Source organism: Xenopus tropicalis, chromosome 7 (assembly GCF_000004195.4).
Source record: "Xenopus tropicalis strain Nigerian chromosome 7, UCB_Xtro_10.0, whole genome shotgun sequence".
Lineage (NCBI taxonomy): Eukaryota > Metazoa > Chordata > Amphibia > Anura > Pipidae > Xenopus > Xenopus tropicalis.
In genome coordinates, this window is record NC_030683.2 from 64980935 (window position 1) to 65006143 (window position 25209).

At 36.9% G+C, this 25209-nt stretch overlaps 2 protein-coding genes across 4 annotated transcripts in view; one reads left to right on the forward strand and one right to left on the reverse strand.

The window, feature by feature from the left end:
- Window positions 1-25209, reverse strand: part of mtor (mechanistic target of rapamycin kinase) — a 156248-nt gene that overhangs the window by 67832 nt on the left and 63207 nt on the right. For all 3 annotated transcript variants that reach the window (XM_031905510.1, XM_031905511.1, XM_031905509.1), the window contains 2 exons: window positions 12777-12852; window positions 11471-11610 (listed from right to left, as the gene is read on the reverse strand). In XM_031905510.1, the coding sequence (XP_031761370.1) occupies window positions 11471-11610; window positions 12777-12852 (216 nt within the window). The remainder of the gene's footprint in view (window positions 1-11470; window positions 11611-12776; window positions 12853-25209) is intronic.
- angptl7 (angiopoietin like 7) lies at window positions 20305-23786 on the forward strand. Its single transcript, NM_001102778.1, is given in 5 exon segments — window positions 20305-20804; window positions 21893-21993; window positions 22083-22277; window positions 22525-22723; window positions 23033-23786. Coding segments are annotated over 5 exon segments (1032 nt in total). The 5' UTR covers window positions 20305-20437; the 3' UTR covers window positions 23203-23786.

The following is a 25209-nucleotide window of genomic DNA, read 5'->3' on the forward strand; positions in this document are numbered from 1 at the left end:
TTCTATTTACCATGTTTTATCTTGGTACCCAATTACATGTGATATATTAAATGCTGTAAAATGCAAGGTGAGACATTAAACTGTGCAAAGGTGGATATTAAACTGTTCAAAAGACCCCTGACATTTATATTTCTAATGTTTTTCTGTAGTAAATAAGGATATGTGGTGTAAATGACGCTGTAAAATGCACATTTTAAGGGGATTTTCAGAACTTCAATAAAAACCACAAAATTTAGAAAAGCTTTGTTGTTTGTTAGTTTAGAGTGGAAAGATCAGCTTTGTGAATGATTCAATACACACAGCGCACTTTTGCACCTCTGGTTTGACCAGTCCACCTTATCACCTAACCATTTTATGGTTTTATTTATTTTTAGAAAGACAGTTTACCATTTGCACTTACCCAAAGCACCACAACAGCTGGTCATTAGCAAATTTTTCCCTGCTGTCAAGTAGGAGGCCAATCTTGGTTCCCTAGTCTGAGGGTGTAGGTCTCTGAACAAACTGCTTTACAAGAATTTTAGAGCAGCACATATTTATTACAGCATAGCTCTCACCAGTTGCGAGAGAGAGGCATGAATGGCTTCAGTCGCCCTTCAAATACAAAAGAAGGAAGGGACAGCTCAACTACCAATGCCAATTTTTGGTCAGGATTTTGGAGTGAGTTAGTGTGCCCCTTAACCATTGTGTTGTTAAAAGAGTTTCAGATACTGGGACACTGGATTATGGTCTATTGCCTGCACGGCAATGTTTGTGCATTCTTAATTGAAACTTCCTAGAAGTCTTACAGACACATTTTTGGCAAGATAAACAACCTCTTTAGTTTCAAAATGAATGTAAAATGTATCAAATCAGTTAAGGATCATGAGTTTCCTCTACATTTTGTCTGAACTGCTTCCTAATCAAGATGACAAAATTGTTCATATCAAGTCAATAGCTTTACAGTGTTCTTAAGAATCGTATATATTGGGTTTCTCTTATTTAAGGCCAATTAGGCATGTGCAGTAATCAGAGATTTATACAGACGGAAGTATTGCAGATATATTCAAAGGTTTCTTTGCATGAGTACCTCATACCTTGTTGATTTTTTTTATTTCAGATTTTAAGAAAGATGAATTCCGCTAATTCACATTAAAGGTGCAATAACACTAAAAAGTGATTTTTTTTTTTTTTTTTTTTTTTTAAGTTTCACGGTTTTATACGCTGATTGAGTAGCTACAATTAAATTTGTAATATTTTATATGAGAAAAGTTTTCATTCTACAGTCCTGTAGAAAGCCATAAATGGAATTCCTCTTTATATTCCTGTTTAAGAAGTAAAACCGTGGTATTCTACCGAACGTATCTACCTGCTGTGTAAATGTGCCTTTTTGTCCTATGCAACTTAAAAGGCTGCCCCATGGTTTAACAGCAGCTTATTTTAACAGAAGAATGAATCGTAAAGTAATTACAGACTAAACAGAAAGAACCAACTTTTAATACACCCCATTGGACAGTGAAAGGCAAAGGGCCTATGTCCTGATAAGCAAGGGCCATGTCAGACAAGGCATTTTTTCTGCTGGTTTGTTTTGCGTAGTGAAATGTATTAATTTTCACAATAAAATCCAACCCCATCTGCACTAAAAGGCAGGTGCCAATAAATGGTATAAATAATAAAACCTGTTTTAAAGTGGACCTGTCACCCAGACATAAAAAGCTGTATAATAAAAGTCCTTTTCAAATTAAACATGAAGTCATTTTTTTATTAAAACATCTATACCCATTATATAAGCATTTAAAAGGGATTAGGGATTTCTACAAGGTGTGTGTCTATAGACCAGGGGTCCCCAACCTTTTATATGCGTGAGCCACATTCAAACTGAAAAAGTGTTGGGGAGCAAAACAAGTTCAAAGGGTTCCAAATAAGAGCTATAACTGGCTATCTGGCAACCCCTATGTGGACTGTCAGCCTACAGAAGGCTGTGTTCGGCAGTATACCTGGTTTTTAATGTGCTACTAATTCAAAAATAACATTCAAAAATAGCCAGAAATTAAAAAATAATCTCCGTCTTTGAGGCCACCGGGAGCAATATCCAATGTGTTGGTTGCTGCTGGGCATAATTAGTGCCTTTTATTATATATAGCGGATAGTTGGTGGGACTTTGGAACTACCTTTTTGCTATTTTACTACCATAGAAGAATATGTTGTTATGTGGTGTCCACAGACTTTATAAAATAAATTGAAAAATGCTATGGTGTTACTCTGAAGTGTTCAGGACACCTGCCTAAATGCCCTCCACTTTGATCAATGTACCATATGCTTTTATCCCCCTCCACTTGTGCCATTAATCTTTCATGCCTTGTGAAGCACTGTGTACATTGTGGTGCAATATAAATAAATACATACATCTTGAGCTCTTTTTCTAAGTACCATTTCTTCCCCTCTTCCCATGAGCCATTCTCTCCTTCATCTAGGGAGTACACATGAATGGAAGCATTTACTACACCCAGGGATCGAAAGATAAGGAGTCTAGAAAAAAAGCACTGCATATAGTAAGGGCTCTGGCACACGGGGAGATTAGTCGCCCGCGACAAAACTCCCTGTTCACGGGCGACTAATCTCCCCGAGTTGCCTTCACCTGCCATCCCACCGGCGACAAGCAGCTAAGTGGCAGATGAGATTTAATGTGGATAAATGTAAGGTCATGCACCTGGGATGTAAAAATATGCAAGCCCCGTATACCCTTAATGGGACTGCACTAGGCAAATCCATAATGGAGAAGGACCTTGGAGTCCTTGTAGATAACTTGGCTGTAGCAAGCAATGCCAGGCAGCAGCTGCAAGGGCAAACAAGGTTTTGAGCTGTATTAAAAGGGGTATAGATTCACGGGAGGAGGGGGTTATTCTTCCCCTTTACAGAGCACTGGTAAGGCCCCATCTAGAATATGCTGTTCAGTTTTGGTCTCCAGTGCTCAAACGGGACATTATTGAGTTAGAGAGGGTCCAGAGAAGGGCAACTAAGCTGGTAAAGGGTATGGAAAGTCTCAGTTATGAAGAAAGACTGGCCAAGTTGGGTCTGTTTACACTGGAGAAGAGGCGCTTAAGAGGTGACATGATAACTATGTATAAATATATAAAGGGATCATATAATAACCTTTCTAATTTTTTATTTACCAGTAGGTCCTTCCAACGGACACGAGGGCACCCACTGCGTTTAGAAGAAGGGAGGTTCCATTTAAATATTCGGAAAGGATTTTTTACAGTGAGAGCTGTGAAGTTCTGGAATTCCCTCCCCAAATCAGTCGTACTGGCTGATACATTATATATAAATTTAAGAAGGGGCTGGATGGATTCTTAGCAAGTGAGGGAATACAGGGTTATGGGAGATAGCTCTTGGTACAAGTTGATCCAGGGACTGGTCAGATTGCCATCTTGGAGTCAGGAAGGAATTTTTTCCCCTCTGCGGCAAATTAGAGAGGCTTCAGATGGGGTTTTTTGCCTTCTTCTGGATCAACTAGTAGTTAGGCAGGTTATATATAGGCATTATGGTTGAACTTGATGGACGTATGTCTTTTTTCAACCCAACTTACTATGTTACTATGACAATGTAAGTCGCCGGTGGGATGGCACGCGGCAGGATTTACCGTAAATCGCCGAAAAACCCTCGCGAGTCTTTTTCGGCGATATCCCGAAATCGCGCCGCCGCGTGTGCCATCCCATCGGCGACTTACATTGTCGCCGGTGGGATGGCAGGTGAAGGCAACTCGGGGAGATTAGTCGCCCGCGAACAGGGAGATTTGTCGCGGGCGACTAATCTCCCCGTGTGCCAGAGCCCTAAAGGTTGGTATAGTTGGTGCAGCTGTATGGAGGGTATGGTGTGCTCAACAGCGCAGGTATGTGTGTAAAATGTTTTTACAGCACAGCTCAGAATCCTGCACAAAGAATTACTGCACATGCGCAAGCAGTCTTAATCTATTCAAAAGCTATTGTTGATTGTATCGTTGTTCTTAAATTAATTGCTAATTTAGTTTAATTTCAAATAGTAGTCTGCTGTTTTGGGTCCAGCGGGTATGTATCCCTGACTTTGAATATCGTTATCCAGAATGTCCCCATTCTTTGTATATCCTTCTGCTTATACTTCTTATATTGATCTAACAATTTTAAATTAGTTTTCAGTATAAAATGTTTTCCTAACACCAATTTTCTCTCAGACAAAATATTATCCTTAAGTTTTGATGTTACTCATTTGACATAAAAAAAGCAGCGACTTACCGTACTTACACTGAAATATGGTAACCATTCAAAGCGATACTGACACTATCCTATAAAATCCATAGGGTCTGATGCAGTTTTCTCTAAACTTGCTACTGCTAGGAGGTTATGCCGTACAGATGAAACCGAAAGATGAACCTCCCTCCATGCAAAATAGACCACAATCCTGACTGCCAAAATGATGCAGTTTTAGAAACACATTAAAGGAATACTGTCATGGGAAAACATGTTGTTTTTTAAAACGCATCATTAAAACGCATCAGTTAATAGAGCTTCTCTAGCAGAATCCTTAATTGACATTGATTTTCCAAAAACACAAATCGTTTTTTTTTTTGTATTTAATTTTGAAATTTCACACGGGGCTAAACACATTCTTCATTTCTCAGGGTGCCACAGCCATGTGTCCTGTGCTCTGATAAACTCCAATCACACTTCATTGCTGCACTGCAAGTTGGAGTGATATCACCCCCTCCCTTTCCCCCAGCAGTCGATCAGCGGAACAATGGGAAGGTAGCAAGATAGCAACTCCCAGTAGATATAAGAATAGCATTCAATAGTAGGGATGCACAAACCCTGGTTTTTGGGTTCAGTCGCCCCCCCCGACGAATTTGGCCGAATACCAAACTGAATCCGAATCATAATTAGCATATGCTAATTATGATGGGGAAGGGTTAACATTTAACCCTTCCATGTGCTTATTAGCATATGCTAATTTATGCTAAGTAGGATACAGTTCGGCCAGCACTGTGGATTCGGGCAAAACCAAATCCTGCCAAAAAAGGCTGAATCCTGCCCGAATACTGAACCGAATCCTGGATTCGGTGCATCCCTACTCAATAGTAAAATCCAAGTCTGGCTTGGGACTCCAGTTACAAGAAAGTAGGAAAAACAATAGGTTATCTGAAAGCAGTTCTAATGTGTAGTGTTGGCTAGAATACATTTTAAATGGCAGAGTGAATTAACTGCAAAGTAATTAACTGTAAACAAAGTAATTTAGAAATACAAAGTATACCATAAAAATCGTGACCGTAACATAGTAACATAGTTACTATAACCTAACATAGTTAGGTTGAAAAAAGACGTACGTCCATCACGTTCAACCATAATGCCTATATTTAACCTGCTTAACTTCTAGTTGATCCAGAGGAAGGCAAAACATTACATATACCAATCTAATTATCTGTTACTGATAAGTTACTGATGCAGGAGTTGTCTCCTGACAGAATCCTGCTCACTTCTATCAGGTGTAATATAACTGAGCAGATAAGCACCAGCCAGACAGAATAGCAAAGGAGCTCCTGTTACAAATTCTTAAAGGAGAAGGAAAGGCTAATAAAGAGTTCATCTCAAGCTGCTGGCATACCTTCAGTTCTCTCAATAGTGCCCTTAAGTCTTCCCATATTTCTCCCGTTCAGATGATCAGAAGCCTCACAAGAAAATAAACGCTGAGGTCTGTAAAGAGAATTCCCATAATGCCACGCTCCTGCATCAAGACAAAGACTGCTGTACATGCGCAGTTAGTAAGCCTATGAGGAAGCTTCTGCTGATTAGTTTAGATCACACATTCCGAAGGGGGTGAGGGAGTTTTTAGCATTGCTGAGGGAAGGGGAGCAGGAAAGGAGAGAGCTGCATGTCTCTGGCACAGAAAAACAAAGAGACAATAAATCCTGTTTCTTTTGAAAGAGAGCGTTTCTGAAAGAGTGTTTCTGTGAGTGCTTATGGCTGTATTTACATAGACCTTTCTGATAAAGCTTACTTTGTTTTTACCTTTCCTTCTCCTTTAATAGCAGTTTAAAACTACTACTGCATCTTTAAAAACTAAAGAAAAAATGCCAAGGTGCTCAGAAGAGCAATACTACAATATCATGTAGTTTGGTTGGGTATATATATATATCATTTTTATAGACTGGCACAGTGATGAAAAGGAGGATACTCCTCACATTGATGCAGGTGCATGGCCAGATACCAGTATAAGGGTGAAGTTGACCTAGTCAATGTTATTACACTGCTCAAAAAAAATAAAAGGAACACAAAAATAAGACATCCTAGATCTGAATGAACGAAATATTCTTATTAAATACTTCGTTCTTTACATAGTTGAAAGTGCTGACAACATAATCACACAAAAATTATCAATGGAAATCAAATTTATCAACCCATGGAGGTCTGGATTTGGAGTCACACTCAAAATTAAAGTGGAAAAAAAACACTACAGGCTGATCCAACTTTGATGTAATGTCCTTAAAACAAGTCAAAATGAGGCTCAGTAGTGTGTGTGGCCTCCACGTGCCTGTATGACCTCCATACAACGCCTGGGCATGCTACTGATGAGGTGGTGGATGGTCTCCTGAGGGATCTCCTCCCAGACCTGGACTAAAGCATCCACCAACTCCTGGACAGTCTGTGGTGCAACGTGGCCTTGGTGGATAGAGCGAGACATGATGTCCCAGATGTGCTCAATTGGATTCAGGTCTGGGGAACGGGCAGGCCAGTCCACAGCATCAATGCCTTCATCTTGCAGGAACTGCTGACACACTCCAGCCACATGAGGTCTAGCCATTGTCTTGCTTTAGGAAGAACCCAGGGCCAACCGCACCACAAGGGGTCTGAGGATCTCATCTCAGTACCTAATGGCAGTCAGGCTACCTCTGGCAAGCACATGGAGGACCCACTGCCAAACCGGTCATGCTGGAGGATGTTGCAGGCAGCAGAACGTTCTCCACGGCGTCTCCAGACTCTGTCACATGTGCTCAGTGTGAACCTGCTTTCATCTGTGAAGAGCACAGGGCGCCAGTGGTGACTTTGCCAATCTTGGTGTTCTCTGGCAAATGCCAAACGTCCTACACGGTATTGGGCTGTAGGCACAACCCCCACCTGTGGACGTCAGGCCCTCATACCATCCTCATGGAGTCTGTTTCTGACCGTTTGAGCAGACACATGCACATTTGTGGCCCGCTGTGGCAGTGCTCCTCCTGTTCCTCCTTGCACAAAGGCGGAGGTAGCGGTCCTGTTGCTGGGTTGTCTCCTGATGTACTGGCCTGTCTCCTGGTAGCGCCTCCATGCTCTGGACACTATGTTGACAGACACAGCAAACCATCTTGCCACAGCTCGCATTGATGTGCCATCCTGGATGAGCTGCACTACCTGAGCCATTTATGTGGGTTGTAGACTCCGTCTCATGCTACCACTAGAATGAAAGCACCGCCAGCATTCAAAAGTGACCAAAACATCAGCCACAAAGCATAGGAACTGAGAAGTGGTCTGTGGTCACCACCTGCACTACCACTCCTTTATTAGGGATGTTTTGCTAATTGCCTATAATTTCCACCTGTTGTCTATTCCATTTGCACAACAGCATGTGAAATAGATTGTCAATCAGTGTTTCTACCTAAGTAGACAGGTTGATTTCACAGAAGAGTGATTGACTTGGTTTTAGGCGTAAAAAGTGCTTGCCGAAAATACCGCCCTACGCCTCCTACATGTGCCTGCGCCCGAATAAATGGAATACACTCGGGTGCAGGCACATGTAGCCGAAATACACACTCTCGTGTTTTTATGCGTATTTCCGCTACATGTGCCTGCACCCGAGCGTATTCTATTCATTTGGGTGCAGGCACAACTAGGAGGCGTAGGGCGGAATTTTCGCCTCGTCTGACATCAGCCTTACATTGTGTTTTTCAAGTGTTCCCTTTATTTTTTTGACCAGTGTATATTGGAAAGATAAACAATATTAGCATTGTGCTGCCATAACAGAACATTTGCTTCTTTCTTCCCAGAAAGGGACACTTAAGAACCACAGTTGCCAGGTTTGCAATATATGTTTAGAGTCTTGTCAGCGACCCATGGTAAGACCACACACAAGCAAGTGGGAAGCTCTGGGAATAAGGCTTATTCATACTCATTGTCTGAAAAAAGGAGAACTGTTAAGAAAGACAAATATCAGGCATAAAAAAGCCAGGGTCAATCAGTATGCCTTGGTTTAAAAGTGAATTGTGCTATAAAGGAACAATAACACCAAAAAATTAAAAATGTTTTAAAGTAAGTTAAATATAATGTACTGTTGCCATGTACTGGCAAAAGTTTGTGTTTGCTTTAGAAAGATTACTATAGTTAATATAAATAAGCTGTGTATTGCCATGGGGGCAGCCATTCAAGCTGGAAAAAAAGCAGAAAAGGCACAAGTTACATAAGCAGATAACAACATGCAACATATCTATTATCTGCTATGTACCTGTGCCTTCTCTCCATTTTTCAATTTGTATGACTGCCCCCATTGGTTAAACAGCAGCTACTACTATATTAGTGTTTCTGTATGAATGCAGGGCAATAGAATTAAATTGATTACTTTGATACACTTTAATTTTTTTGGTGTTACTGTCTCTTTGACTGAGATTTTCTGTAACTTCTGACAATGGGTATTATAAAGAGAGAAAAAGAAGGATTATGAGAAATACCATAGAAGGCAGGAAAAATGGGCATGACATTTCCAAAATTAAGACTAGATAATATAACAATACTTACTACAAATAATCTCAATAACAAAATATTGTTTGTTGCCACAAATTACACACACACCTTTATCACATTTCTCAAATAGCAATGTAGCAGATACAAGTTTTTAGCCGATTTTCAAAAAGTAGTTTCACAAAATTGCTACATTTAGCAAACGCTTAGAGTTCAATAGACTGGAGCAGAAAAGCTCTATACGTTTAAATTAACATTAGGAAAAAAAACTGAATTAACATTGTCTATGACAGAACTACCAAGTCCTACTTGCTCCCCAATGTATTAATAGCACATATACAAGTTATATTGCCCTGCCATTGGAAATCTATTCAAAGTGTAAGGGTTAAAGAATGTTTGCGACCACGACAAAAAAAGAATGCTAATCAGAATTCATTCAAGAAATTCATTCATACATTTTATATGATCATTAAAAATGCATGCATTCTTAATCAACTTGAAACATCAAGGTTTTAAGGGTAATCAGTGGCGTACTCGTATGGGAGGATTTAGTTATCTTACAACTAAGCAATATTAGTGCAGTATATATAAATATTTTCAATGGGCATAAATCATGTCTCATTGAAATTTCACTATATTCTGTGTAGGCTTTTGTGTTAATGTTAAATTATCTACTGTCAAAAGCAAGCACATCTAAATATTTGAAAGTGTGTGTTAAGTCATGAAAGTCTACAGCTCTCAACACAAGGCAATTTGACCTTCTGACAGAGTAAACACAGTTACCCAAGATTTGTTTGTTTCCTTAACAGATAAATACAACAGCAAAGTGTCCAGGGGTGTAACACAAGGCCTTTTTTATAAACACAACATGGTTATCAAAATTGCAGATAGCTCTTCAACACAGTTTAATTTAGGCTGTACACTGTACACAGAAATGTAATAAGCATAAAAGTAGATATATGGGGATATGCACAACAGTACTGCTTGCCACATAAGTTCATGACTTTCGATGCCAGGTTTCTACATAAAGTGTTCTGCTGGGAGATAAACGAGAACACTATCCATCACATTTAAACAGTCAGCTCCCCAAGAAAACCTGCTAACTTTTCTCTCTGCAATTACAAACATAATTATACTACTGCAGGGCTGTTGAACTGGAGGCTCGTGGGGACAGATGTAGCCCTTCAAAAGACTTTTATGGTCTACAGTTTACTAAAATGTTCCATAAACTTCACTGTATGACATCAACAATTTAATGTAATCCAGCCCTTCATTGTGTTTTATGAGAAATACTGGGCCCACTACATATGATATGTTGGACAGTGAACATGGTAAGAGCACTGTCAAAGACCCAACAGGTCTGAGCACTAATATAAACAATTTGGGGGAGATTTACAAAGACCTGAACACTCCGAGCGTAGTCTCGATGATTTTTTCGAGCGCCCGCGCGAAAAATTCGGAAAGGCTCTGCCACTGTTTGCAATGGTTCGATACGAAAATTCCATGACTTTTGGATCGCCAATACGATATTATCGTGACTAATACGCTTTTTTCGTAAGCATTTTCGTGATATTTGCGATCTTCAGAAATTTTTGTTTCCAATCCGAAATTTTCCCATTCGGGATTCGAACTCGTGTTTTGATAAATCTGCCCCTTTGTTTGCCTTACCGCTATCCTGATATCAAAGCTACAGCATCTGTGGTTGGAATCCAACAAAGGCAGGTAATAGAAGGTTAAGGTGAGACAAGTGGGAAAAGTGAAACAGAGCTTGCCACAGTTTACCAGAGGAAAATTCCAACTTCACCTCTCTCCATTTGTATGGAGTTTTTAGGGGCACATTTATCAACAGAAAGTTGAAAATGTCTCTATCCAACTATCACTTTTTCTATAAAAGATATGAAGAAAATGAGCTGCCTACAAGAGAGAGGACCATGACAACTGCTGATACAAGCATTTCTGCATTGTGGAACTATTAAAAGACAGGCCAACCCCCAAAATAAGTTTCTGCCAAATAAAGGAAACATAATTCTAAGCAACTTTCCAATATAAATTTATTACAAATTTTCAGTGCTTTAAAAGTTATTTGTAAATTTAATTGCTATTGAAAGCAGCATTTGCTGGACTCCTGGTAGTTTCTTTTTAAACAATGTTGCAAAGGCAAGTCTCCTCCAGCAAGACAGGACTGTCAATCTACTGGCTTGTGTTAAGCTGGCCATACACGTGGCGATCTCCCGATGTTGAACGTCGGTCGCACGAAACATTGTCAGATCCGCCACACACCATTCAGGGCTGAATCGGCAGGTAAGGAGGTAGAAACAATAGGATTTCTACCTCCTTCTGCCGATTCAGCTCTGAAGGGAGAATTTTGGTCAGGCGCCTTCTATGGCGCCCGATCAAAATTTTCTAACCTGGCCGATCGGCGAGTCGACCGATATCAGCAGCTTCCTGCGATATCGGTCGGCTCGCTGACATGCCATACACGCACCGATTATCGTACGAAACGAGGTTTCGTACGATAATATCGGTGCGTGTATGGCCACCTTTAGAGTCAGAGTCACCAAGGCAGAGAATAGAAAAGGACAGACAAACACTGCTTTTAATAGTAGATATATATATATATATATATATATATATACAAACAAACCATTACACATTTGTAATGAACGTTTATTGCAAAGTTGTTTAGAATTGTATTTTCTTTTATTAAGCAAACATTACATTACACATAATAGTTGACTCTATGATTAAAAATAGTTTACCATTCTCCTAGTGCTTCCAGGCAGCGCATGCGTCCTAGAATCAGCTCGGAATCATCCTTGTTGACTTCAATCTTTTTGTCATAAGCAACCAGCGCATCCTCCCACTCATGCAATTTCTCATACCATGTAGCCTGAATCTCCTGTAACAAATTTATTAACAGAAAACTTTTAACTCACTTAACACAAAAGTTAATGGCAGCATGAGATTTGTGTTACAAGAAGTAAGATTTGTCTCCATCCAATATAAAAGGTTAAATATCTGTGAGGACGCATACCAGTAAACAAACATGTATATATAATGAACTTTTCTGGCCCGTTTTGAGTCCCTGAACTTAATGTCATATGACATGCATTAGCTTAAAATATCCCTGAACATTACAGGCCACTATAAAAATATAAAACAAAAAAAAACCTATAATTTATAAAACTCATTATAAATATTGTCAAATCAGGCATCTGAAGTCACTTAAAAATCAGTTATGGTTACTGTGAGAAACCACTAGTTGTTATGGAATGTTGTACTACTCTGTTATGAAATGCCAGTAAAACCTTTTTAGAAAATTGTGGTTTAAAAGCAAACCACAATGTAGAATGGCAAGATTTAATTAAAGCCAATAATTCAGTCACATACATCTCATGTTTTACAAGGATTGAGTTAAGTTGCCCTTGCCCTGTATCGTGATGAATGAGATATATTCTCAAGATAGATATACGACACTAGTAAAAAAAAAAAAAAAAAAAAAATATCCAGAAATTCAATCAAGATCTTGCCTTCTACAGCACTGCCTGTTCCTCTGTTCTCCTGTAGAGAACAGGGTCAACTCTCCCTGGGGTAGGTAGTACAATGACGTTATTCTCTTAGAGCAAGGGCAGTGGGTGATGTAATGACAGGATTCCTAATTCACTATCTACAGTGCTCACAGGAAATAACAGCTGCTGCTATCACAGACCACAGTAGGTCTTTGTAAAGAGGCCCCAGCAAACTCTATAACACTGTGCTATAGATATCCTTAAAGGGTCAGGAATACTTATATAAACTGGATGAATATATATGCAGACACTGACTTAGGTTGGGTTAAGTTGTATGACAGCTAACATATTTACATGCAGTTATAAAAAAAGTGTGCTCTGCATACATATTGTATATTGCATACCTTACTACAGTAGCTACAACCAACATATATAGCACTATATTTTTATTCAAGGACAACATTAGTCTTTAAGCAAACAAATTCATGCAACTGATACAGCAACATTATCTTATGCAACAACATTTTAATAGGAAAATATCTAACTAGAAACTTACCATTTCACCATAATGTTTCATTGCAAATTCTAAAACCCCAGATGCTGCTTCTGGTTGCTGGAGCTTATTGTTAATACTGTTAAACAAAAAAGAGAAAGATTAGTTATCCTTCTTTTTACTTAGAAAAACAACATGTATTTCTTTACTAAAAATTATATTAAAGACTACGTTGATGCACAGGCCATTTCCTCTGTGCTCAGCCATAACTGCCCCATGCTGTTGATCTTTAAGGAAACCCTTGACTGCTGCCTGCAAACATTTTATGGACCACTCAAAAACTTGCATACACAATGTAAATGCAGACATGTGTATATTGTTTTTATTTAAATTAAGTATGATGAATCTTGTGGCAATTGCTCAGACAGTTGACCTTGCTGCACAAACAGTACCCTCTGCTTCTAAAATATTGTAATATTGTATTATTGTGATATAAGCAAAAGAAAAAACAAAAATGAATGAAAGAACATTTTACACTGTGATCTTTAAAAAAAAAAAAAAAAAAAAACTAAAAAAAACCCAAAACATTATTTTAATGTGTGGCCACATGAGGCCCCTAAAATGTCACATATAGTCTGTGGGTGACATAATACAATACCACAATACTGTTATCATTTCAATATGCAATGCATGTACACATGTAGGTTGTCATACAGATGTATAAAAAGATGGCGCTGAATGATGTAGAAAAGTGTAGATTTCTGGTGTAAAATGTTTGTTAAACATCACTGCTTTTTACACAGCATTTTAAATCACTTTTCAATCCAGAAAGTATTTTCTGTTATAATAATTTGGAAACAAAACAATATACCTTTACAACCGTTACACATATCCAGACAATTTCCGTTATCATGATACATGCCATTAATTTACATTACATACACTGGAACTTTATAAATGTAACACTTTTAACACCATTTTATTATAAAATAATTTTTATAAAATATTTTATACACTTTGATAATGTCATTCTCATGTCGGAAGTTTACATGATAAAGAATTATCAGAATATAACATGCTTTGTTTCTTTATTCATTGCGAATATTTTGAAATCCTCAAAACAACAGAATGTTGTGAGTTGTTGTCCATTTTACAAACATTACAAAGGGGGGCATGTAAAAAAAAAAACATTTGCATAAATACGAACAAAAATTTTGCAAGGTAATATTTGCTTAAAGGTGGCTTATTCGTTTAACCAAAAATACAATTTCACTAAACTCTGTGATGTCTGCATTTTCCCTTCCACTAGTGGATGGGGTTGCTTAAACACTTTGCAGGTTTGCCAAAATTATAATAATCTATTAACACTATTTTATGCATGCTATGTATAGGAAATAAATTCCTCTAACTTGGCAATAAAATATGAGAGCAGAGCATGGTTATAAATTAGGAAGGATGAGCCATTGTTTGAACTGTCAGAGATATCCTCCATGATCTTTAATAAAACATCATGGTCTGTACATGACCAATATTTGGGTAATTTGTATAAAAGAACATAAACTCAGCTGTGGTAAACATTTTGGTGGTTTACTCCTAAGACATCCTAAAAAACAGCAAGGCAACCGATGTTGTGTTCATACATTAGCTTTATTTTTATGTCGATATGGGAACATTCTTGCAGGTAGTTTAGGGGCTGTCTGAACCAAAATAGGATGTTTTTTTTGGGGGGGAGGGGCTTCATGAGGAAATCAGGCCATGGGGATAGGGATTTAACTCTACAATGCATTAATAATAATTAATTTCAATTCACTGAAAGTGTATGCAATAAAGCCGTTACGATTTTGGACAATTAAAAGGTGTTTTGTTTTGAGTGGTTATGCATGAGCAGACTATTATGTTGCTAACAATTTCAACTAAGCATTTGTATAATGCCATGTTCAACAATAAGCATATATGTACAAGCACATTACATAAACCCTATGTTGTTATTCAATTTCAGCCTTAAATATCTTAGAACTTTTCTTTTCTTAGAAGTTGTTTACGCTGCACACGTATGCTCAGCAGTATAACAAACTGGAGGAAGAAGAAACTCATAAAGATTAATTACAATTTTTTAAGAGCTATACAGTTTGCAAAAATGGCTGATTGATGCTTGACACAAGTGAAAGGGTTTATGGTAATGGTTTATACACGCTTACGAACTCAACTAGTTTTCCCCTCTCCTAAGAGCTCATCTCATAGAAACTCCTCATCCGCAACTGTTATCTATCTAATGACTATGTAGTTGGCAGCAATATCTAAATGTACTCTCATCAAGGTTTGTGGTGTCTGTATTTCTGTTATATGATCCTACAGTTCCTAGGTCCCAGTACAAAAGATAATTTGTGTGGCAACAGCTGAACTAGTGTTGTAAGACCTCAGCCAAACCTCGAAGAAACATAAAAGTGTCAAACAACAGTAAAAAGGAAAAAAAAAACCAGAAAAAACCACAAACCCACACATTTTAATCACTACCACATGTAAACATTGCATAAAATAACCCAATTAGTTGCAAAGGGGATTTAGTGGGAGCTTCAAAGACTTCTCATGAGAATTAAATAATGTAGATAATTCTTAAAGGGCAAAGGTTACACTGTAAAGCCATGTGGTAGGTCAAAATTTTTTTTTAGAAAAGAACTGTCATGACATAAACTACAGCAGCAGCTGAAATATCTACAATAGTGATTTTATATTATCATCCGCTAAGATAACAGTATTAATTACACACCAATGGAATTGTAAAAAGTTACACTGAGCTGAGATTAAGAGATTCTCTGCACTTAGCAGAGAACTGATTTACATGTAGTTGTGACCATGGAAGCTTGTGACTAGGATCCATTGTGAAAATCTGCATTTGGGATCCTTGAAAGAAACCTTTCTTTAATTAAAATGTCATTAACGTCATCTGAATAGGTCCTTAATAATTTGCCTTTCTGTAAACACAAACATACCAGAGTGACATTGTAGAATAATGTGCTACAACTCACATGATGGCTCTTTTTGTTATATTTATTCTTTCACTTGAAAAAATACCACACAGAGATGAGCTCTTAACACACAAAGCAGTGCCTGCCTAAGAAAAACAGTACAGTATAAAATTTCTCACCTACATTTCTTGCATATCAAAACCCATAAAACAATATCACTCACGTTCATGAAATTAAGCTGCTGTTGGCCAGGCTATGGGGAAACAGTATAAATCTCTTGCCACTTATAAAACTTTCCTGCAATTTCCATATTTATAAATGGGAGTAAAAAAGGTCAGACAAAGCTATCACAAAAATAATAGTGTACAAAGAGCTAGTTTGTGTATTTACACAGGTGTATTCTACACCACGCTAAAGTTTTTGCCATGAAAATCAGGGTAAAATTGGGCAAAAGTGGCAAAGTTTGGTGAATACATTGCCTAATAAGGCCATTTTGCATAACTGCTCCTATACCGTTCCATACACATTGACCTGTGTAAAGTTGTGTGAATTTTGCAACCCAGCAATGATGGCAAAGCATACACAAAGCCATGACGGGACTGCAATTTTTTTAGCAACTACTGTGCAAGTGAAAGAATGTGTTAGTAGCAAACATGGTAATATAGATGTTGAAGCTGTAAAAATGTGCTCAGAATTTTCTTGCTTTGATTTCCATGACAAAACCCTTTTTACTGTACAGTTGCTTGTAGGGATGCAAGCAATATGGCTTTTATTACAACATTCCAATTTGAACCTTCTGCATTCCACACCTTTTACTATTTGAGGGAAGAAAACTCTAGAACCATAAGACAAGAAAAAAGGTATGAGGTGTTTTGCCCAGAAACCCATTATTCAAAAAAACTCCATGTCAGGTAAATAACTATTTTATTCTATAATTTCATATCTGTAGTAATAAGTCAAATCAACTGGACTTGCTGTGTTGGAGGGGTTTCTCCTCAAAATGAGTTGCAATTTGTTTATGAGGATTCTCATTAATCCAGGTCATGGTATATCCGTAGTAATAAGTCAAATCAACTGGACTTGCTGTGTTTTTCTGAGAAACACTCAAACATTCTATAATTTCCCTTTTTTCTGTAATAACGAAACATTATGTGAACTACTAAGCTGCATAAATTCATGTTGGCGCAAGAAAAAACTTTTACTTATGTTTTTGTTAATAGACTTAAATTGAGACTTCTTAGGGGTCATTTATGTCTGCAAGGGCTGCTGCATTTTCCCTGCAGTGAGTTGAGGGTTAAAACATATTCATTAAAAATATGCGTTAAAATGCTCTCCTTGCACTTCCTTATAGTTGCTCTCGGTGCCTCTAAGTTCACCTTATTTTTCCTTCTGAATCAAGCAATGCTGCATCTTAAGAATCAGATGCTGACATCACACGCTTTGCCATCATTCCTGGGTTGCAAAATTCACACAACTGAACAGCTGAAATTACCCAAATGGACTTTATTATACAGCTTTTTCTGTCTGGATGAGAGGTCTCCTTTAAGGGGTCTAGTTTCCCTTTAAATAAAAATGTTTAATAGTTTTAAACTTATTTTCAAATGTAAAAGCAACTGAAAGTAGTACTTAAGGCTCTTTTTATTTTTGCACTGCTGGTTCTGATTTTTTAAACTATGTAGAAGCGAGTTGATTAACAGACCTGGAGGAGAACTGACTTCAGCTACACACTTTCAAGAGGCAGAATCAGACAAGATAAATACTGCTTTAAATTATAATTTACAAATAACACTGAAAAGTTTTGATAAATGGGTATTGGAAAGTTGCTTAGTATTACATTTTTCTTTCATTATGCAGAAGTTGAAGTCTCTTGTGTACATACTTACATAATGGAAGCATTTAGTTGTAATTACTTCCTTCATGTAATTTCCAGAAATACTTTAACAGAGTCCACCAGATTTTATTTGTGTATGACTCAGCTTTAAACTCCTTCACTACCAATATACTGTACAGTCACAAAATAGCCGTTTTTGTCTATTCCACAGCAAACTACTTATTTTATGACAGAAGTTAGATATTAATGTATGTAAATGTGTCAAATATTGTATACCACAAAAACAGTATAAAAGTTGGTGTACATGATAGTTGGTGTACATTTTTAAACAGTTACATTTTAGTCCTTGTGCATGAATCAATACCATATTGACAATAATCCATCAATGACCTAATTAGTATATTTATAAAAAGTTGTGCGGTTTTTTAAAGTAAAATTAGAACCTTAAAAATATGACCAGAAACACAGTATTGTATGTATTTTTACTGTACTAGCTCAAACTACCAGCTTAAATAAAATAGAAATGATCCATGCATTTATGTCTTCTGTGGTGTGCTAGTGACTTAATACATGTTCAGTCTGCTCTAGACCGCTGTTGAGTTAAAGTTAAGTTTAAGGGTCATTGGAAATCATCATAACGTATCATCTTTGTACTGAGAATTTTACATTGCACATATACTGTGTATTTTGATTCAGCCCCTAAATTTAGGTAACTGACAGCAGTCAGTCAGTAATATGTTCCATATAATTAGCATTAAGAATGAGTTTTAATTTGAAATGGTTACATCAGTAAACCACAAAAATATAGGAAACTGTTCAAACCCCTTCATGGAAATAAACACGTCTAAATTCCTACAAAGAAAATGTGGTGAAAGTATTTAACTTTCAGGCATAACTGGTGACATGATAAAAACAAACAAGATGTAGCTAATACAGTGTTCCGTAACTTATACTTCATTGGAACTAAATTAAATAGGTATATCAACTTCATGAGCCAGAAATTGGTTTAGAACTAAGCACCTCATTTGAATTATTATGGTTAGAGCATTATTTTCTGAGCATGTGTTGTGAATCAATAAATAAGCTACTGGTGGCATCTTTGGAGGCACAGACCTACACTGCTAAAGGGCTGTTCTGGCATTGGGCTGGTACAAAAGTGCAGTATTTCTATTCTCAAATTCTCATTTGAGATTTAGTTCTCATTTTGGCCAGACCAAGAAAGAAAATTGCATCATTATTTACACAAGCCCAGACCTTACATATGTTAAAGTCAATGAGAGAAATTTGGTAACAGAAGAATTTCCCATATGAAAAACTTAAAAAATATAAAAAATATACTGGCCTTTTCACAGCTTTCTTCAAGGTAACACTACACATTTCAAAAACATTTTAGACAACTTTTACACATCCTTTTACAGTGCACACCGGGCCAGTGAAAGTATTTTGGCACAATTCTTAAAGGTCATGTCAACCCAAAAATGAAATTTTGCCTAATAAAAGAAAACAATTTTAAGGAACTTTGCAATATACACTTGTTATAAATTTGTAATGTTTGTTTAAGTTATTTGTATTTATTGCAATTAAAAGCAATGTTTGTCCTTTTCTATTGTCTGCCCAGTGGCAGTTTGAAACAATTTAACACAATCCATTAGACTGACAGACCAGTCTTGCTGGGGGAGACTGATTTTTGCTACATTGTTTAAAAATCATAACCAGTGTTAAGCAAATGCTGTTTTTATTAGCAATTATGTTTACAAATAATTTTTAAAGAACTAAAAATTTTAATAAATTCATACAGGAAAGTTGGTTAGAAATATGTTTTCTTTTATTAGGCAAAAAAATATTTTTGGGGTTGACAAGTCCTTTACACTATCAATACATTTGTTATTAAGAAAAATATAAACCTGTCATTAGTGGCTTAAGTAGATCCTATGATTTTAATTCCATTCCTCTTCATGTAGCCTTTAACAAATGTGTAGAAACATTTCCCCATCTTCATGCATGCATTCTTAAGAGATGAGGGGACTGTTTTTCATTTGGCGTCAGCAAGAAGAAAGGGCCCTGGGGACTCGTGTTCCTGTTGGGTGGGGTATACAGGTCGGATTGTTGTGGTACTACTGCCAACATCCCAAAACGATGTGATTGAGCCAGATGGCGTGAAATTGGGAGGCTTTGGAACTTTTACTTTCTTAGTATTACATTCTGCTTTTGCCTTATGTCTGCACAAATACCTGCACCCTAATTTTACACCATCTCTGAATACAAAAGTTAACTAGTTTTGTCACAGATGTGCCATGAAGAGCTTATAATACAAAAAATAATCTAATACTGAATTTTAGCACAGAAATGCTAAGAAAATAGCTTTCCATCATGACTTTACCCTTTGTCCAGTAAGACAAACATCAAAGACTTCCAGATGTTGAAAACATAAAGAGCTTTAGCTGCCTTTCAGACTGGCTGATTTGAGATGATGTCACCTGAAAGAGAGGATTCATTCTTCCTCATAAGCTTAATCATGTACATTCCAGACCTTCCCCACAGCTGGTCAACATTCCTAAATGTACTGCTATCTACAATGGGTTAATGAGCTACTGGCAGCAGGGACTACTGAAGCTCCGCCCATGTCCAAGAAAGGGCTGGAGTCTTATTGCAAACACAGGCTGGCACCTGGTAAGAAGGGAAAGAGGAGGTGGAATGGTGGGAGGGCAAAAAAAGGAAGGCTTCTACATTCAGATATTTAAGATGCTGCAAAGTTTTCATTCAGAAGAAGAACATTTACAGAAAATCTCAGACAGTTAGAACTGTGGTCCATAAGCTACCAAGGTTCCAAGTTCAGAAAACTCAACAACAACATTTTGTGCCCAACAATTTGTTATGTTCTAACTGCAATTTTTTCATTCACCCAGCGGACACATTTGGAGAGCAAGATGAACATTAGATATTTTATCTGTATTGCTGTTTTAATATTCTCTTTAGCAGCCTCCCCTGCTACAATGCAAAAGGTTCCCAAGAGAAAACCAGGTGCTAATGGACTTCTTAAAGTTCCAGGTTGCTGTGAAGAGCTCAAAGACTTGAAAGTACAAATTGCCAACCTAAGCAGCCTCCTAGGAGAGCTAAGCAAGAAGCAGGAAACTGACTGGGTGAATGTTGTAATGCAGGTAATGAAATTGGAGGGTAGCTACAAGCAAATGGAAACACGTGTAACTGATGTTGAAGGAAAGTACTCAGAGATGAACAACCAGATGGATATCATGCAGCTACAGGCAGCACAGACATTAACTCAGACCTCAGCAGGTAAGAGACTGTATTTTAGAATTGTTGCCACTTTTTTTTACCAACTACAAGTACTAACAACATAAAACAGAAGAGTGGTAAACAAATGGCCCGTAAAATTTCCGATTTAGCATTTCTGTAAACAGGTGCAAAAGCAAATGAAACAAATGTAAGAGATTTAGTCCCTAAAACTTCTTGAAATAATGTATTAATTTTTATGTTCTATATTAGCATTCAGAATGAGTCTTAATTTGAAATGGTTACATCAGTAAACCACCAAAATGAGTTCAAAGTCCTTCATGGAAATAAACATGTTTAAATTCCTACTAAGGAAATGTGGAGAAAGTGTTTAACTTTCAGGCATGACTTGTGACATGATAAAAACAAATAAGATGTAGCTGAAACGGTGTTCCGTAACTTTTACTTCCGTGGAACTAAATTAAGTAGACATATCAACTTCATGACCCAAAAATCGGTTTAGAACTATGCACCTCATTTTAATTATTATTGCATTATCATTATTGTGCGAAGAATCTTTAATTTATTAAAGGGGATCATGAGGACCCATCTTTGAGTTAAGAATTATTGATCAAATGCAAATACACTTGACTTATGTTTAAACAGATTTTCATACACTAAAACAAGCAAAATTTTGAATTCTCTGTAATGGACTTAATTTTAACACACTGTTTTTCAAGATTTCGTTACATTAATACAGTTTTTTTTACAATTCTGTGTAAAAAAAAAAGTCTACTACTAAACAAGTCTATAGAAATTGAATGTTATGCTAATTTATAGAAAGCTACTTTATTTTCTTTTCAGAGGAATTTAAATTAGATCTGTAAAAATACTAATTTAAGGCTGTTGAGCATCATGTGCATAAGAAAATTTATGTACAATCAGTATATTTGCCAAATATATTTTTAGAATTTTACTGGAACTGCTAAAAAAACATGTAATAGTTTAGAATAATCTGAGGTGGAATCTATTAAAACATTTTTTTTTTAATGTCCCTTTAACTTGAAAGGTTTTTTTAAAAAAAGATTTATTTTAAAACATAGCTGTATAGTTTGGGTCTCCCTCTAAAGTCTGTATTATAATTTTAACAGATGCAGTATATGACTGCTCTTCACTCTTCCAAAAGAATTACAAGATTTCGGGTGTCTATAAACTACCTGCAGATGACTTTCTTGGAAGTCCAGAACTTGAAGTGAGCAGTGTTACCACAAAATTAATTTCTTTCTTGTTTTATGGTTATTTATCTCACAGTTGAATAACTGACTCTTAAATGACTTTAAGGTGTTCTGTGACATGGAGACACAAGGGGGTGGCTGGACTCTAATCCAAAGACGAAAGATTGGCCTGACCTCCTTCAACCGAGAATGGAAGCAGTATAGGGAGGGCTTTGGAAACATTCGTGGAGATTTCTGGCTAGGAAATGAGCACATCTATCGTTTAACTCGGAGACCAACAGTCCTCAGAGTAGAGTTAGAGGTACGTTTTATAGTGTAATCCAGTTAAAGAAGTAGGATAAATACCAACAGAGTTCCAGACTAGATTTTGTGTTCAATATAGACAAGGGGTTAATAACTTAATCTTCTGTATTTATAGAGAATACAGTCCAAAAATATGTTGTCCTGCCATAATTACATTGCAAAGACATCAAAAACATTGAATATTTACAATAGTTAACTCAAACAAGGAAATTAAGAGATTTTAATTGTATTCTTTTTTTTCTAAGGACTGGGAAGGAGGTGTACGGCACGCAGAATATTCTCAGTTCTCCATCAGTAATGAGCAAAATAGCTACCGTCTCATTCTGGGAAACTATAGTGGAAATGCTGGCAGAGACTCTCTCCGCTATCACAACAATACTGCCTTCAGTACCAAGGATAAGGACAATGACAAATGCCTAGATGATTGTGCAGGACTTCGCAAAGGTAAAGCCAAACGAGATCAGACACAAAGCTTGCTATAACGCTTTTTAAACCAAATGTCTGCATGCTTTATCAGAGTTATCACTATGTATGCAATGACTTTGAGTAAAAGAGATAAGAAATGTCAAGAATAGTTTAAACTACTGAAGGTTTCTTGTTTATAGTTTAACCTACTGCAGGATTCTTAGTTAAAAATAAAAAAGATGACACACAAATAAATGTGTCTGTTAGGGTATTTTTTAGATTAGATTAAAGTAGATTGAATTTAACATAGCAGAATTCCAAAAGCTTTTTTTTTTTTTTAATTTACAGGTGGATACTGGTACAACTGCTGCACAGACTCTAACCTCAATGGTATTTATTACCGTAATGGAGAGCACAACAAGCATTCAGATGGCATTAGCTGGTATGGCTGGCATGGGACTTCTTATTCGCTCAAGAGAGTTGAAATGAAAATCAGACCTCAAGATTTCCAACTCTAAAGGACAATGTGGCCATTGTATCAGTAGAGCAGCAAATGACCTCATCATAACAGTGCCTTCCCAAGGCACATCTACTTCTTTTTTCTTCTTGTAGATTTTATCTGCACTGTGTATTTAATGAAATAGCCTGATGGGGACTGGATAAAAGGCAGAACTAGCATTCTGAGCAATGGGGGCAACAATCTGGTGGCTAAATAAGTTAAAAGTACAATGCCCATTCTAGAGCTTGCATGGGCACTGCATGGAATGAGGATATTTGAGCATCTCATTTTGTCTTTGAATTTCTAACATAAAATTGCAATTCTACAAAAGTTACTGAAATACTAAATATTGAGAAGCACTCTATTCTGAAAAATTTGATAAATGAGATTTATGTAACAGAAGATAATATTCTTCAGGACAACTGAGGGCAAATATCTCAAACCAATCAAACTAAATTGTTACTGAAGCAAAATATTTCATACACCTAGCAGGTTCTGCATCAAATCTGTATATAGAATGCTACTTGTGATTGCTTTAGAATAATGTAAAGTCTATTTTTATTTGCTTAATGAAACTGGAATGAATACATTTTTTGTAACATATCTCAGTTGCTTAATGCATTTAAAGTTTCAGCACATGAGAACAAAACATATACAATCATGGTTTCAAATGAACAGAAGAAAACTGCTTGCATAAACAATTATGTGGAAAAGCAGCAGGATACCTAAAAATGATTTATTACACAAATGGCTTACTGTCAGCACATGTATGCACATATGGCAGTATTCTTTAACTATACATCCTGTTTAAATATTTGATAAATCCTTATGTTTGTGTTCAGTTATTCTTTTATATTGAGAAAAAGGTCAGATAAAGATAAGTGGGCATATCTTTAGTTTGGTAGTCATAAACACAAAATTAAAGAAGTTTATTCCAGGTCTAGAAATCTGTGAAGGCCACTTACATTTGCTTTCTTCTGGTACCTGTAATTGTACAGACTGGTCCGTGCACCATGCAGCTATTATATAATCTTAATTTATTATTCAGCACTGATTTCAAATACTGCAAATGCGTATATATTCCTTTGTTATAGTATTAGTCTAATAAGCAGAGTTTAATTTCCATTCCGTTTAAGTGAATACTGCAAGAAACTACTACAACAAACCTCCAAATTTCTATACTGCCTACAGGGAAGAGTTGGTTGTTTCTATTCCCCGGGTGTACTACAATGAACAGAAAAACCAAGCACCTAACCCTGCAAGCTGGTAAAATGGACCATTAAAAAGAGATACATAAGCAGAGATACAGTAATTTAAAGTACATATCCCAGTCACATTCCCTTTCAGATATTTGAAATGGAAGGTAGCCATACTGCCTTTGGACAATGATGAAGTTAATCTAAACTAAACTGGCTGAAATGGGAAGAAGTTCCACAATGTTGGAAGGACAAAATTGGGGAAGTAGGTAGTCTAAATTAATTCTGGGAATACTCATTAATTCACACCTCTTGACAAGCTGTATTAAATATCAAGCAAAACTGCATAGCCTTTCCTGTAAAAATGGATCATTGCTTTACTAAGACAAATTAACTAGGAAGTTCAAAATATATAAAAGCACCCTACAATTTAATTCAATCAACACCGCTCTCTTTCAGACTAAACAATCCTACTTCTCTGAGTGTCAAAGCTGCTCTTTTCCTCCCGCTTGCTCCCTTGATCCCATTCCATCACACTTCCTAAGAGATTTGTCCAGCTCTGTTGTTCCTGCACTAACACAAATTTTCAACTCTCATCTGGTATATTTCCTTTCACCTTCAAACATGCTCTTGACACACCTTTACACAAGAACCCTTCCTGACTTATGGTCAAAGGGTACAATTCTTATCCTGTCTTTCAGAGCCCTTTATTTTTCTTCTCCTCTCTATATATCAGCTCTCATCTGCCCACACACGCACTAAACCTTTTCCCTTATTGCGCCTCTAATCTGGAATGCTCTGCTATCTTCCATCAAAAAAGCTTCCACACT